General features: G+C 38.2%; 1 protein-coding gene across 15 annotated transcripts in view; it reads right to left on the bottom strand.

Annotated features, from left to right (window-relative positions):
- The window catches only part of dlg2 (discs, large homolog 2 (Drosophila)), a 183,525-nt gene that overhangs the window by 145,512 nt on the left and 23,214 nt on the right, over positions 1–14,799 (bottom strand). For all 15 annotated transcript variants that reach the window (XM_067607239.1, XM_067607245.1, XM_067607244.1 and 12 more), the window contains one exon: positions 8,196–8,347. In XM_067607239.1, the coding sequence (XP_067463340.1) occupies positions 8,196–8,347 (152 nt within the window). The remainder of the gene's footprint in view (positions 1–8,195; positions 8,348–14,799) is intronic.

Raw genomic sequence — 14,799 nt, 5'->3', positions numbered from 1 at the left:
GTCGGACGACAGACACTACATGTATAAACTGAAAGTGTCTACTCCGTGACGGCAGCAGCAGCAGGGTTACAGCATAGTGTAACGGAGTGAGATGTCTGTCCTTCCTGCTCTCTGCTGTAAACACACGTAGCTGTTAGCAAGCAGCTGCTGTCATGTCTCTGCGAGTCTCGGTCCTTGTTTCGGCAGAAACCCTCCCGCTCTCTGTCTGCTCAGCCTGCTCGCAATGTGTCATTATCCGGATGGCAGGTGGGTTGCTGTGTTTTTTGTTCTAAGCATAGGTCATCCTCTGGCTTGTCCCCACATCTATGTGCACCACAGATAGGCTGTATATGGAGGAGGACCCACTGGCAGCAGCCTGAAGCCCGCCGGCACTTACTTATAAGTAAGGGGAAGATCTAAAGAGCTAATGTTAAAGATCAAAGTAAGCGCTCTACAATTATTGAGCATCATCGACGAATATCTCATCTTGTAAAATGTCCAGTGTAACCAGTAACACCGGTGTTGTCATGAGTTTATTAATCGGAGGGAAAATTTTCTCACCGTGGCATCCCTACTCACTGCTAGATGCCACTAAATCTTACATACTGGTCCTTTAACAAAAGCTATCAAACTTCATGTCTCTGCAAAGTCCTGACAATATTCATGTAATTTTTCTTTACTGAACGCAGCTAATTTGATTACTTCAGTGCTTTTGTTTTCACCTTTCATGTATAACAAGACTAGGTCACAACCTAGTATGTGGCTGAACCGCATATGAAACACTAGAAAACTTTGAAACGATGGATACAGGAAGTGGCGACACATTATGACCAAGCCCCCAGGAAGTGTGCCTGGCTTTGACTGAAGACAATTTGACATAGGGCCTTTTCAATACCATGTATGGTTAGTTTGGACTTGTATATGTGCTAGTTCAAATTTCGACTCAGGAGTACAAACTTCTGAGGACAGAGTATGATCATTCTGCAACTAGAACAGCAGCAGCTCAGCTTCAGCACAACTACCTGAATGTACTGTGACAAAATAATCTCAACTAAAAGCTCCACTAACACTTTTCTCACAAAAAAATAACCTTACTGACAGAGAGATGCAGTAAATTATGTGGTTCAGTCTGTAATGTAGCTATAATAAAATTCCAAACTGTTAGCTTAATAAAATAAGACAAAATTTAATATAAACGGATTTGTTTATTGTAATACATTTATATTAATTGAAATGTGATATCTGTACATAGAGAGCCCCAGAGGCAGCGCTGTTGTTCTGTCCAGTAATAACATGAAGCTTCACTTTACATTCAGACAAACTAATGCGGCAGCTAGATTTCATCTGTGAGACCAACAATTATCTTCCAAAAGGAATTATATCATATATAAAAATGCTACAATGAGATATTAGAGCCAACAGTGAATCACTAAAGAGCTTCAGATCAGTTCATCGGATCATGTTCTTCCTGGGATGATGACGGACGCTGACCGGCCGATCATCTCAGGAGTACAGCGGATGAATAGTGCCACTTTAAGGATTGATAGGAGAAGGAGAAGGAACAGTCTAACCTTCTGTCGCCGCCAGACTGTGTGAAGTTTTGAATAAGATTGATTGGAACTGCAGACGAGAGACTGGCAGCAACGTTAAGGTGAGTGCGTGGAAAGAACGTTTACTGGTGGTGACGTGACAGCCGCGTATATCATAATTTGCTGTATAAAAATACGTCTACTAAGTACGTTTGAACTTGATATGTCAGTTTGAAACCATGTGATACACATGTCATCTCCATGTACATCGCCTGAATGAAGGCGATGAAGGATTTTAGTCATTGGATGTCTGGATCTTAAGTTACCAAAGAAACAAGCTGAGCAAACTTTAGCAGCAGCTCAGCTAACAGCTCCTCCCAGACATCCTCTTTCTGCCAAACAGTGTTGGAGAAACACTGATTTTTTAAGTGAAACTGCTTTATTTAGTGTTTTCACTGGTTTTAATCCCTGTGTGCCTTTGTTTTGGAGAGGAGGAGACCTCTGCGGATAATTCAGCTTCTGGTAAAGACCTGCTGAGCATCTGTATCTTAAGTTGTCAGGGAAACAAGCTGAGCAAACGTTTACAGCAGCTCGGCTCGCAACCCCTACCAAACGTCCTGTGTCCACCGGACGACGTTGGAGAAACACTGAATTTTTACGTGAAACTGCTTTATTCAGTGTTTTTACCTGTTTTAAATCACCAGATCTGATTGTTTTGGGAGGGGGAGACAGATAATTCAGCTCCTGGTAAAAACATCCTGAACGATGACCACTGAAGTAATCCTATCCCAGAGAAGCTGGTTGTTTAACAATGAAGACAAAAACTCCCATGATCCCACGCTACTTCACAATGTCATCACACTCCATCCTTTGTTATTGTTTTGACTGAGAGACCCCTAGCAGCAGAAATTACATATTGTGCATTTAACTATTTCATTTGTGCCTTTCATTTGTTTCATTTGTGAAAGGCAAACAATAAAGAAAGAAAGAAAGAAAGACAGAAAGAAAGAAAGAAAGAAAGAAAGAACTCCACTCGGCCCCCTGCTTGTATATCACGGCTCCCGTAGCATCTCTTCTTCTTCTTTGTTCCCGTAGCAGCTCGACTTCCTCTCCTCACCTCTTGCTGTCAGTCTCTCGTGTGTGTAGAAAAATGGATTAGGAGAGATTAGTTGTTGAGGTTGACAAACATCCGGAGCTATACAGCCCGCAATCGCATCAGACAACTACAACAGGCAACTCACCCACAGTATTTTGTTGTCCCGCACTGTGTGGGGTCTTCCAGACTATGTGGTGCTGTTGTAAGAGGTGAGTTAAGATTAAGGATACTTTTGGTATGTTTTATATATTTTTCACTTACCTACCACAACTCTCAAATCCTTTTAATGCAGTTAATATCAAGTTAATCATTAAAGCTAAGTGTAAATGACCCCAATACAGTGTGTTTTATGTGTATGATTTTTTCACGTTAATGTCACACGATAGTCTCCTTCGATAGGTAATCGTGACACTATCCACTCGCTAGCAGCCCAACTCCTGGGCTGCTAGCTGCTGAAATGAGAGATACAGTATGTCCCGGATTGCACCATCTGGAGTTAAAAAGCACGACAAGTCCCCCTCCTTTCTTCTTACAGCTCGTGGTGGTGTCTCTATCCACACAAACCGTGTGGAATCCGGGGATAGTCACATTTAAGTCAGGTATCTGTTTGCGTAGCCACATCTCTTTGTACTACTACTCTTTGTACTCCCTCTGAATTGGTGTGAAACGCATTCTGGGATATATAGCTTCGGCCACCTTTGGCCAGTCAATGATGTAACTTCATCACTCAGTTAGTCAGTGACGGACAGACATTCAAGTTTGTAGGGCTGGCTTTGCTGTTGTGGACCAGTGAAAAATCAACCAAAAACCCTTCAAACTGCCAACACGTCCCTGTGAATTAATTTTGATGGGGGCATCTGCCATCTCATTATTTGACAGGACATTTGCCTAATCTTCAGAGGACTGATTGTGGTAAGACAACAGGGGATATAACAGCAGTGTACTGATGACCTCATGGCGGGGTCTTCAGTCTCTGAGGACTCTTCTAATCCCCTTCACTTATCCCTATCCTGGTACTACTGGATGACCTCAGCAAAGTGGTTTAGCAGCTCCTGCTGTTACAGAAGGGTTATTTGGAAAGCTTTTAAGACCTTGTACACATTATATGTTAGGAAATACATATTCATGTCCCTTATAATCAATTCTTTACTGTTACTGCAGAAAGGGGCAGGTATGACGCACAAGGTTTGACTGCGTAGACAAATAGGATTACAAGTGGATTACCAAACTGGTTGGTTCAATTCCAAGTCAAACATGCTATTAGCAACACGCCTGGTGTACACAGACCCACAGGTCTATACTCACACTGACCGAGGGTTTCCTTCATCCAACAAGCAAAAACAAACACTGTATCATACAAGGAATTACATCTTATTACAACTGCAGACCTCACAAGGTACCGACCTACATTTCAACTGACATGTTTTTATGTCATGATTTTTCTCTTTCACCTACTGTTGCAGTGATTGGTGTGTTAGAATAATCAGACACAGCCTTCACCCTAACCAGAGTCTGTAACAAAATTTAGTTTAGTATGATGAAAAGGCACATGCCAAACAGATAGAGAGAAACATATTCGACATGCTGTAAATTTGATGGTTGTCATATTGAGGACACTTCTACACCTTTCATCTTTTTGCTGATGGATATTTTGAAGGGTTGACCCCTTGAGGAGATCACACAGGCACAGAAAAATTACTGCAATAGAGTGGGAAAAATATGAGGTGGCTGACAGCCATCAGTCAACCATATCTATTTGTTCTTGTATTTTATTTTGGCTATTTTAGTGCTTTCTCATTTTGTAGGGACTGACACCAAAGCATGACTTGCTCAGAAAGATGAAGAATATTTCTAAAATGGTGATCTGTTGATTTTTACTTCAGAAACTACAAACAATAAGTAACAGCAACACTAACCGACTATCATCCTTAATGCCAATAGCTTACTGTAGTGTATGATATAGAGGTGCAACGGATCACAAAACTCACGGTTCGGATCATATCATGATCGGATCATTGTTCGGATCAGCCGAAAAAAAAGAGGGAGACAAATAAAACTTTGTTTTCCATTTATTCTGTAAAACACTTACAGCATGGAACTTTTGCCCATGGTCTTAAATGAAAACAACATTCAAGATGTCCAATGTTTAAATAAAACCTCAATTGTTAAGGCTCAATTGTTAAATGAAATTGCAATATGAAGCACGATACCTTCTTCCTTTAAACATGGTAGTGAATGGAACAACAGCCTCTGTCCACATCATCAAAACTTGATGATAACTTACAAACATGAACACACGTTTTGTCCTGCAGTTTAGTTTAGCAGTTTAGCTACAAAACAAACATTCACATGGGAAAAGTGCACCGCTAGCATCAGTTAGCAGCTAGATAGTTAATTAGCTGCTCAGCTGCAGCACATTAAACAGCATGTAAACATACCTGCAGATATCACTACGGACCTGTTAGATGCTGGTTTGGTCCCTGTTAGCGATGTGCTGTCTGTCCATGACTTGTATTTGTAGCAGTTGTATTTGTTTACTTTGTCTTAAATGAGACATTACATTTTGTAATTAATCCGCGGTTCACTTGCGATCCATACAGATCATGGATCAACTACGATCCATTGCACCCCTAGTATGATACTAACAATTTATTTTAACTTCAAGACCAAAATAAAGACCAATTCATCATCATATTGTAAGAGGCATAAAGAACTACATTATAGACAGAGCAAAGTTTTTCTTGGTAATTCTTGGTCATTTTTTCTTGGTAAAGTAGCCAAAGCTACTGTACATTTTGATTCAACTTCATGCTTTTTTAGTCCTTCATGGCCCTCAACCATTCAGCACCCTCTATTCATTCCCCTTAATTAGAATGTCACAGTGTGAGCATGTTCGCATACATCAAGTCTCTCCCTCTCTCACTCACACAAACACACACACACACACACACACACACACAAACACACACACATGCTGTCTCTCTCAATTTAGCCACTTAAACAAAAAGCACCTTTGTTCTTTCCAACTGTAAATACATTGAGCTGATACATGACAGGACCTGCACAGTTATTCACAGTCCTCCCTCCTGGTCTACCCTGCATTACAACTGCAAATATGATGAAAGCCATGTGAATTTGGGATCTCTCATGTTTATATTTAGTTGATGAAGGCTTTTGGGGTGTAATGTTTAAAGAGTCAAATGAACACTGAGAATGTCCTATGCCAACCATGATCTGTGTAGATAACGACATCATATGAGCCAACCCACCCTCCTTTGTTTGATCTAACCCACTGTGCTCTGTGTATGTCAGGTGTCACAAACCCCTCACTGGGCTCCCTTAAAATACACCAGAGCCATTCCCTAACACACAGCAAATGAGTGAACTGCAAAAGGGCACAAACAAATAAACAACATGGACTGTAAATGTCAGCGAGTGATAAGAGCAAAGCCAGTTTTGGTAAAAGAACACCTGTTTTATTTCTATTTTTGTAATACTTTGCAGGTCAACTTCACCTCTAAACTGCTGCTCTTGGACTGAATTTTACCTCAGGATTTTGTTTATCCTGAAGATAAAGCTAATCTTCTGGCCACAACAGATCCGCACTACTCCTCTCCCCATAGATATATTACACTATATATAGTAAACTATTAAAGAAAAGCTCTATTCACTTGTCAAACATATCTTAACTGCTTTATTATTTTTAATGTAGGCCCATTTTAAGGCAAAGCGTAAACTGCTGTGAAAAAATATAATTATTCAGACTTGGTATGAGCAGATAATCAATATCAATCAATATCGATTAGATCGAGATCTGAGGGGGAAAGAAACAAGATAGCAGGTGCACTTATTTCTCTTATTAGAAATGGCTTATAATGCCTAGAAATCTCCTATTGGCAATATGGCCACAATATTGTGTGAGGGTGAGTATCATACGGAAACACTTTCTTGATAACACCCTATTTATCAAATCCTTGTTCATGACTTCAGTTTGGCTTTCTTAGAACTCTTGTACCATGATTCAACAAACCTCAGTGGGTTTTTCATCAACCTGGAAGAGATGAGGCTGGTTTGTTTACAGGCTTTGGCCCTATAGGGAGCCAATTATTGCTTCTCAACTAAAACTGCACCCTTTGAAACAAATGTTTCCAAGCACAACTAGTAGACTTTTGAAGTTCTTCACTGTACTAAGCTGACACAGGATCGAGCAATACTTACTTGGGTTTAAATGTTATGTTAGATTAAGTAACCGTGGTGTTTGAGATTTCCTAATGAAATGGTAAAATCCCTCTATGTATGCATAAACATATTATTTATGTATTAATAATATATAATGTACAATTTAATAGTATTAATGATATACAGTAAAACAAACATCAATAAGTATTATCACATCAAACCAAAGGTAATTTAAGACAATTCAAATACCAGTTAGCACACAGGTCAATTAAACAATAAGAATGGCACAGACAGAGGTATTTTTAGTCTCTAATATGGGCTAAGCTCAAAAAACACTGGCTCCTACATTTCCCATAATGCAACTCAATGATGTCTTCTATAGAATTGCAAAGTGGAAGGAGCTATTTCAGGTGCCACTGGTTCCAAAAGTATAAATCACAATCCCAAAAGGTACAAGACTGTGCATATATGAACTTCACGGTAGAAGAAAATTTGGTCACGTGCGCCACCAGCTGAAGATTACACTGTTAAGAAAACAGATTTTATAATCTGAAGATTAAATCTGTTAAAATATGTGAACTTTTGAATAAATTCAGCAACTATGGCACCGCTTTTTGTTTACAACTGCAAGAACAAAGCTTTTGAATTCACTACTGCTCTGATTTGTGCCTTATTGTAGTAGTATGATTTCTTAGATATGAAGTTGAAATAATTGAAACTGGTAGTCAGAACATAAACCTGAAGGACTGCAATATTATGCAGGAGAGTTCTATCTTCCTATGTTAAGTAATATTGACTTCTTTAAACAATATGAATAAAAGAAATATTGGAATACAGAACACTTCCGGAAGCAGCAGCCCCTACTTCACATCTCTATTTGACCCTCCTTGCCTCCTAAATACCTACTTCTTTTAAAGCCCACACCTTCAGTTTGTAACCTCAACTTCCTGTTGAAAAGTTTCAAGCCCAATCCACCCTCATGACGTTATACAACTATTTTCACAGGCTGTAGTTTTGGTTGTGTAAATTGAATTTCATGTGCAACATCAGTGGAGTGCCTCTTTAAAGTAATGAAGAGCTACAATAGTTTCAGAATTAGTTTGACTTATTAATATGCTAATGCACATCTTCATGTATCTTCCTGACTGATGGAACTTTACTTCTGTCACTTCATTAGAAAGTGTAACACTTGTTAATACATGTCGTAAACTAAATGTAAACTGTAAACCAGCACATCTCCATGCAGTGATGTGGTGGTCTATTTAAAGACTTTGACCCTCAACCTGTCTGCTGTCTGTATGAAATGTCTCCACCTGCTTTGCGTCTGCACTTTTTGAATGGCTTCAGCAGACAGCCTAGTCATATAGAGAGTCCAGTTTTTGCTGGGCTGATAGACTGTGTCAGAGACTCACCTCCTCCACTGGACAGGCAGAGTGTGCAAGCTCAGAGTTTGGTACAGAAACACTCTTCTCCCACTTGTCTGCCATGTGGTTGACCTCCTCCAGCTTTTGCTCGCAGCTCTTTTGTGTGTTAAGCAGTGTCACTTCATAGAACTCCTGGATATCTGTGGAAATATAGATATTACATGACTCAGGTTAACTTCTCCACAGACTGAAGAGTCTGAGTGAAACAAGTGATGTGGATACCAGTTTAACCTAAATCTGTGCTGCAGCAATTACAATGTCCTTTAGAAACAGTGAAACTGATTCTCACTGTTCAGTACCACTATCACTGCCCAAGGTTAAATTCTTTATTTGCATTCATCAGTTCACATACCATAAAAAATGTGCATATTCAAGTCTGCTTATCACAATAAAGCAAACTTGAATATGTGGTTGAGGTTCTTACATACACATAATACAAATATACTGCTATTTTAAACAAAAAACATCAGGGTTATTTTTAGAAGTTATGTTACACCTGGTGTTACAACTGGTGATGCTGTTATGCAATTGTTTTTTTAACCAGGACTAAGAAAAATGAACACATCAAGCCTGTTCTTAAATCCTTGCATTGGCTTCCAGTAAATGCTAGAATTGATTTTACAGTCTCTTACTCGTCTACAAGGCACTGAATGGCCCTGCTCCAAGTTATATTAAGGAACTGCTTGTGCCTTATGAACCAACAAGAAGCCTCAGATCATCAGCCAGTGGTCTCCTTGTTGTCTCCCGTGTGCGCTCTAAGGCAGGAGAAGCTGTCCATACAGATGGAATGCCCTTCCAAGTGATATTAGAGATGCCCCAACACTTGGCTCCTTTAAAAGTAGACTTCAAACATTTCTGTGTACTCTTGTGTTGAAATAGGTTGAACAACTGTTCACTCCTATTTCATTTTTAGCTGAATAATTTATATACACTGTCTGCTCCGGTTTTAACTCAAATATTATGCATTATTATGCATATCCATTTATGCAAGCATATGTTTACTTGCTTTTAAATGGTGAAATGTATGCTTTTTTAAATGTCTTTATAATTGTATTACTCTTGCCTTTGTGAAGCACATTGTGTTGCTTTCTGTATGAACTGTGCTATATAAATAAATTTGACTTGACTTGACTTGACATACTTCCAGTAGAGTGTGTGGAAGTTCATCAGAGCTCAATGGGCTATTATTTCTCAAAATCTTTGATAATGAATATGATATTATTCATCTTGACAGTGACAGATATGTGATATTATTCATATCAGTCACATGAAGAAGAACAGATTAATTGTTACGTGATAACCATATAAGAAGGTTCTGACACTGCCATAAGTTAGTGTTTGGATATTAATAATGATATAGAAACTGAACTTTCTTTATTGTCAGTCTTAAAACCAGCCAATACGCGCACTACCGCCTACAACTGGACTGGTGTTGTGCAATACTGTGGTGAATTGTGGGATACACTTGGCTCTGAATATCTCTTGGAAGTGGTATTAGGAGAAGTGTGCATGAAGTGTGAGTTAAGTGTCTGTGTGTTGGTATATTTTGGATGTGGGACACACTTGCCTACTACCTGGCAGTGCATGAACGTGCACTTAAATGTTTAAGACTGCAAGTGTGGGTGTTGGGACGCACCCACTATTCTTGCTGTGAGGCAGCAGTGATGTTTTCAAGACTTGGGTTAATAGTCACTTTTAAAGGGTAAGCATTTTTGACTAGACAACTAACCAGTCATGTCCATCCAGCTGTAATAAAGGTCTCAAAAGCATACACTAACAATATTTTCTCCATCACTGTCCAGCTTACCCAATCCTTGTCATGGTGATGATGACCCTTGAGGACAAACATGCATCAAATTTTAAGAAGAGAAATATTACACAAATAGTTGACTGATACTAGGGGATCTTCTGTCAGTGTCTCTCTTATATTTTGTTGAAAAATGTCTTTTATTTTTGGCAAGCTTTTTGGATCTAGTGTGCAGAAACAATGCCACACAAATAGAAAGACAGGAAACACTGACAGTCCCACACCAATAAAAGGTCTTGTGCTGCATTTAATTAGAAACCCTCCACTCATGCATTCCATGACATCATATGATGTCACATTGTTCGGGGAAATCTTGAAATTGACAAAGTAATTGGCAGGTCAATGGTTATATTAACAATCATTCAGTGAGCACTAACTAGATTAACTAATTGCTCATGTAGCATAGCAACGATAAGCCTGCTGGCTCACAGTGTTTCAAAATAATGAAGAAAAATATCCATGACATGTTGAAGGAATTTCTAGTAAATAACAAGTTGGGATTGTTGTGCTCCAATTATTAGTCACACCCCAAGTACATTTTCTGTTTTCTTAATTCTTGAAGTGAAAACAAACTTCAAACTTAATATTGCACTGACACACCTTCTTGTTACATACTATAACAAAAGACTGAATTACCTCTGCCTCAGCAGGTAGAGGGAACTGGGTCGAAATTTGAAAAAGCTGGTTAAAATTGACATTTTTAGTTACTGTATCAAAAATGAATTAATTGAATATTGCATTATAATTTTATAACATAAGATGTATAATGGGACCTGTGTTGACTATATACTGTATGATGTAAATATGAAGTTATTTCAGGTGCTGAGGCAGACATTAATGCATTACCAGTATGCTGACACAGAACAAATGGATAACCAGTGAATAAAAGAATAAAATAATGTAGGAAAAATAAGGTATTGAACACAGTGATTAGTCATTCAAAAGAGTCATAACATAATTTATTCTCATAATTATGCAAAAATCTGAAAATGTATTCTATACAGAGTTTCATAATGATGTTCATATTATGTATTATTCATACTGTAGTCACACATATGCATCTGCGCACACACCAAAACAGATACTTAGACACTACCATGACTGAAGCTTCACAGCACATCATCATGACTGGGTAAGAAGCATGCTCAATGCATCATATCCAAATGTTTGTAACATCAGTACAAAACTGGTTAAACAGACTGAAAATGACTATCTTTAAATCAGCCAAGACTAGTGACTGTGTTGGTGCAAACATTTCTAGATAGTCTGTTTGACTGAATGTCAGTCTGAGACATCAGCCTCATTGCATTAGAATCTTCTGGAGCGATGGACCCAACATCTGTTGATGCATCATTACAACATCTACCACAAAGCATCTGCATTGTTTGACTCAAGTGAGCTTTTTGTTTGGCATTCAATACAAGTGCTATTGTTTTTGAAATGCAGACACATTTTTTGAAAGGCTAGCCATGTTTTACCAAAGAACCAGACTCATAACAAGTGATCTGCCACGCCAGTCCAATGCCTTGGCTCTGCACATAAAAGACACATTTACATTTAAATGGATCTCAATAAAAACAAGCTATTAACATTCACCACCAGACACAGGGTCATGTTTCTGTCCCCATCGTACACCAATGATCCCATACGTTTCTGTTTTTAGAAACAGTGAGTAAACTTTGGTGCAAGATTTATTGATGTCGTTTTTTATAAAACAAACACCAAAAACCAGTCACAATTCTATCTTTTTGTAATTCAAATTAAAACAGGCTATTTGGGGATGCAAATGAATGCAGCAAAATGTATGCAAATCCCCAAAAGCTCTTGAATGGCTGGTGTATAACAGGGTGAGTATATGTGTAAGACTCTACATGATACAAAACAAGTTGTTGTCGGTTGTCACTCATTTGATTATTAAGACAGGATGAAGTTATGCAGTAGAATTATACATAAACTTTGTGTACAGCACATGATGTTAATGCTTTGCAATTAAGCTTGTCCCTATTTCAGTTCCTCTGAAATAAACCACTCCACACCCCCACCTCCTCACTGCATTACACTCCAAAGCCACCATAACTAACAATAGCTATTCATAAACAGAGTTCTATGGAAAAAAAGTTTCAGTTTCTCTAACATAATGTCAGATAGTTGTCATGCATAACTCACAGTGCAGTAAAACCTCCCTGCTCTCTCCGGTCATGTTGCAGCGCTGATATCCTGTGAAACAGTGTGCTGTGAGAGGACCAGATGCCCAGTGGCAAGCTAACAGCGAGCCTAATCCTCAGACATAGAGGCCGCCTGTTCCCTTCAATGCAGACAATGACCTTACACCCCACATAGCTGATTTCTAATTCAGCTCTCCCTTGGGTAATGTGCTTAAAACCGCCAGCAGTCCTTTCCAACTCTCCCCTTAATGAGCAAAACCCCAATTCAAAACAGATGAAGTGCTTCAACAACTCATCAACAACCACATATCCAATTCTGCACCCTCTGCAATTTAATATCTACATAGCCTTTCTCTTACACCGGAGAAGTGTTTTCATCATGTTGTACATGTTTAGTGTCAGGCATTAAGAGCGACATAAAGATAGTAACTAGCAGCACTGGAATGGCCCATTCTGGTCTCCTTGTCATTCACTCTTTGTGCCGCTGAGCTGCTTTAAAGATGGCAGCTGGTACTGTATTTAAGACACATGCTTGCGTGTGAAAGCTATCACGAGCCCAGCAGAGAAGAACTTTAACTGTAAATCTAGTGCAACATGTGCTGTATGCTGTATTCACATTGTAGCGAACATGAGAAGGCCATCAACAGGACTGCAACTAACAATTATTTTCATTATCTATTTCATCTGTGGATTTTTTTAAATTCTCTGATTAATTGTTTTGTCTATAAAACGTAAACAAAATAGTGAACACCCACAATCCCCAGTGATTTCCTCAAAAATCCCAAAATATTAAATTCACAATTAATAAAAACAAAGCGAATCAGCAAATTTCTCCCACTAATCGATTAATCAATTAATTGTTTTACCACTATTCATCAACATCAACAAGACAGCAACATTAATCTAATTATTAATATGATAAATAAAGAAAAGAAAAAAAAAACATTCTGTGTGTCTTGATTCGTACTGAGTGACTAAACAGCTGTTTAGATTTGTGTTTTGCAGAAAATATGACATTTGACTCCCACTGTAAAATGAAAGGAAATCAAGGCAGGAATTGGAAAATTCTAGCCCAACCACAATGGGACATTGTTTTTCCCAAGACTCTGAGACAACCATGAGGAAAAATGAAAAAAAACAAACATTATTTTATCTCCAATATATATGTATATATTTTTTATCCTGGCTAGTTTCAGTGGTGATTGAGATACAAATAAGGAAATTCAACTTTTGTAGATAAGATGTAATACTGTAAGTGACAGTTGATGCCTGTGCACATAAGATTGCTGTCCTCTTACTGAGACTATCTTCCACCACAAAGACAGCATTATAACTGAGCTACAACAAACACTCAGCATCCAGTTTTGCCAATAGCCATCAAGTGAAGTCAATAGTTAACACTGCTCACATTCTAATTTCTCTATGTGCAATGTTAGGCTTTGTCAGGTACACACTGGCATGTAAGTATATTCCTCCAAACTTTTGGTTCAAATGTTCACAGATGCTACAGACATGTTTTTTTTTTGTTTTGTTTTTTCCAGCAGGTAAAATTCAAACACAAGTCAAAATGCAACCAATCACTGGATCCCACTGATGGATGTATAGACAGGAAATCCAACAGCTTATATAACAGGATAAATTGTGCTAAAATTTTTAATCATGTAATTATACTTTAACAGTTATATATTAAACCCTTGGCATTAACTGTTAATCCATAGGCTTTATCAGAAAAAAAACAATGACAAAATCCCAATCTGGTGAGTATTTTTTTTTTTAGCAGGGCCACATGTATTGTGATGACATGAATTCTGCTCTCAGACATGCACTAGTGCTCAGCTGCAGAACAGAGTTATTACTATTTGTGCATCTGACAGCTGTACCAGGATTAAATTCAATGACAGGTGGAAAATCAGGGTGACATGGAGTTTAAACAAGTGAAAAAGATTTTTTAAGACTAAATCCTATTTAGAAACAACCTAAACATAAAGTAGCACGAAAACAGTCAAACATGTGACACATATATGATTTCCTAAAAATCATGCCAAACAGCTAAAAGCATGTAGCCTGCTTGCTAAGCTATAAAGACATACAAATGTCATACAAAAATGAGAACTGAACTGCAAATTAATTTATCATGAGTCACTGCAGACAGTTTGGCAGAATCTGAGGCAGTGGTATGAGCTGTCGTTGTTAGAGTGGGTTAAGTTTTTGTCAGTGGGAAAATAAAAGGTGATTTTCTCAGTAATTACTTCAGTATTGTTGCATATATTGTTAAAATTGTTGAAAGATTTATTCAAATCTTTTACTTAAAGGTACCATGTGGAGTTTTCTTGTAAACAAACAAAAATAATACTTTAGGAAAAGTACCCAAGAAGTAGCAGCAAAAAGTAAATATGTATCAAAAGTAAAAATAGTCATGTAGAAAGGCATCAAGTAGCTGGTCAAGGTGGTGTTACTATACTACAAACAACTTTTCTAGTACTGCTGCATTCTTAGTTGTATACTTTCCACTACTGTCTGTAACACCAGAACATCAAGTCATTTTTTCTTTATTAGTACAGCTATCTTAATCAGTTTCAGGAGTTTGGCGATAAAGCTCAATATACAACACCTCTTCTGA

Source organism: Thunnus thynnus, chromosome 13, assembly GCF_963924715.1.
Source record: "Thunnus thynnus chromosome 13, fThuThy2.1, whole genome shotgun sequence".
In the NCBI taxonomy this organism is placed as follows: domain Eukaryota; kingdom Metazoa; phylum Chordata; class Actinopteri; order Scombriformes; family Scombridae; genus Thunnus; species Thunnus thynnus.
This window is presented reverse-complemented; position numbering and strand designations above follow the sequence as displayed.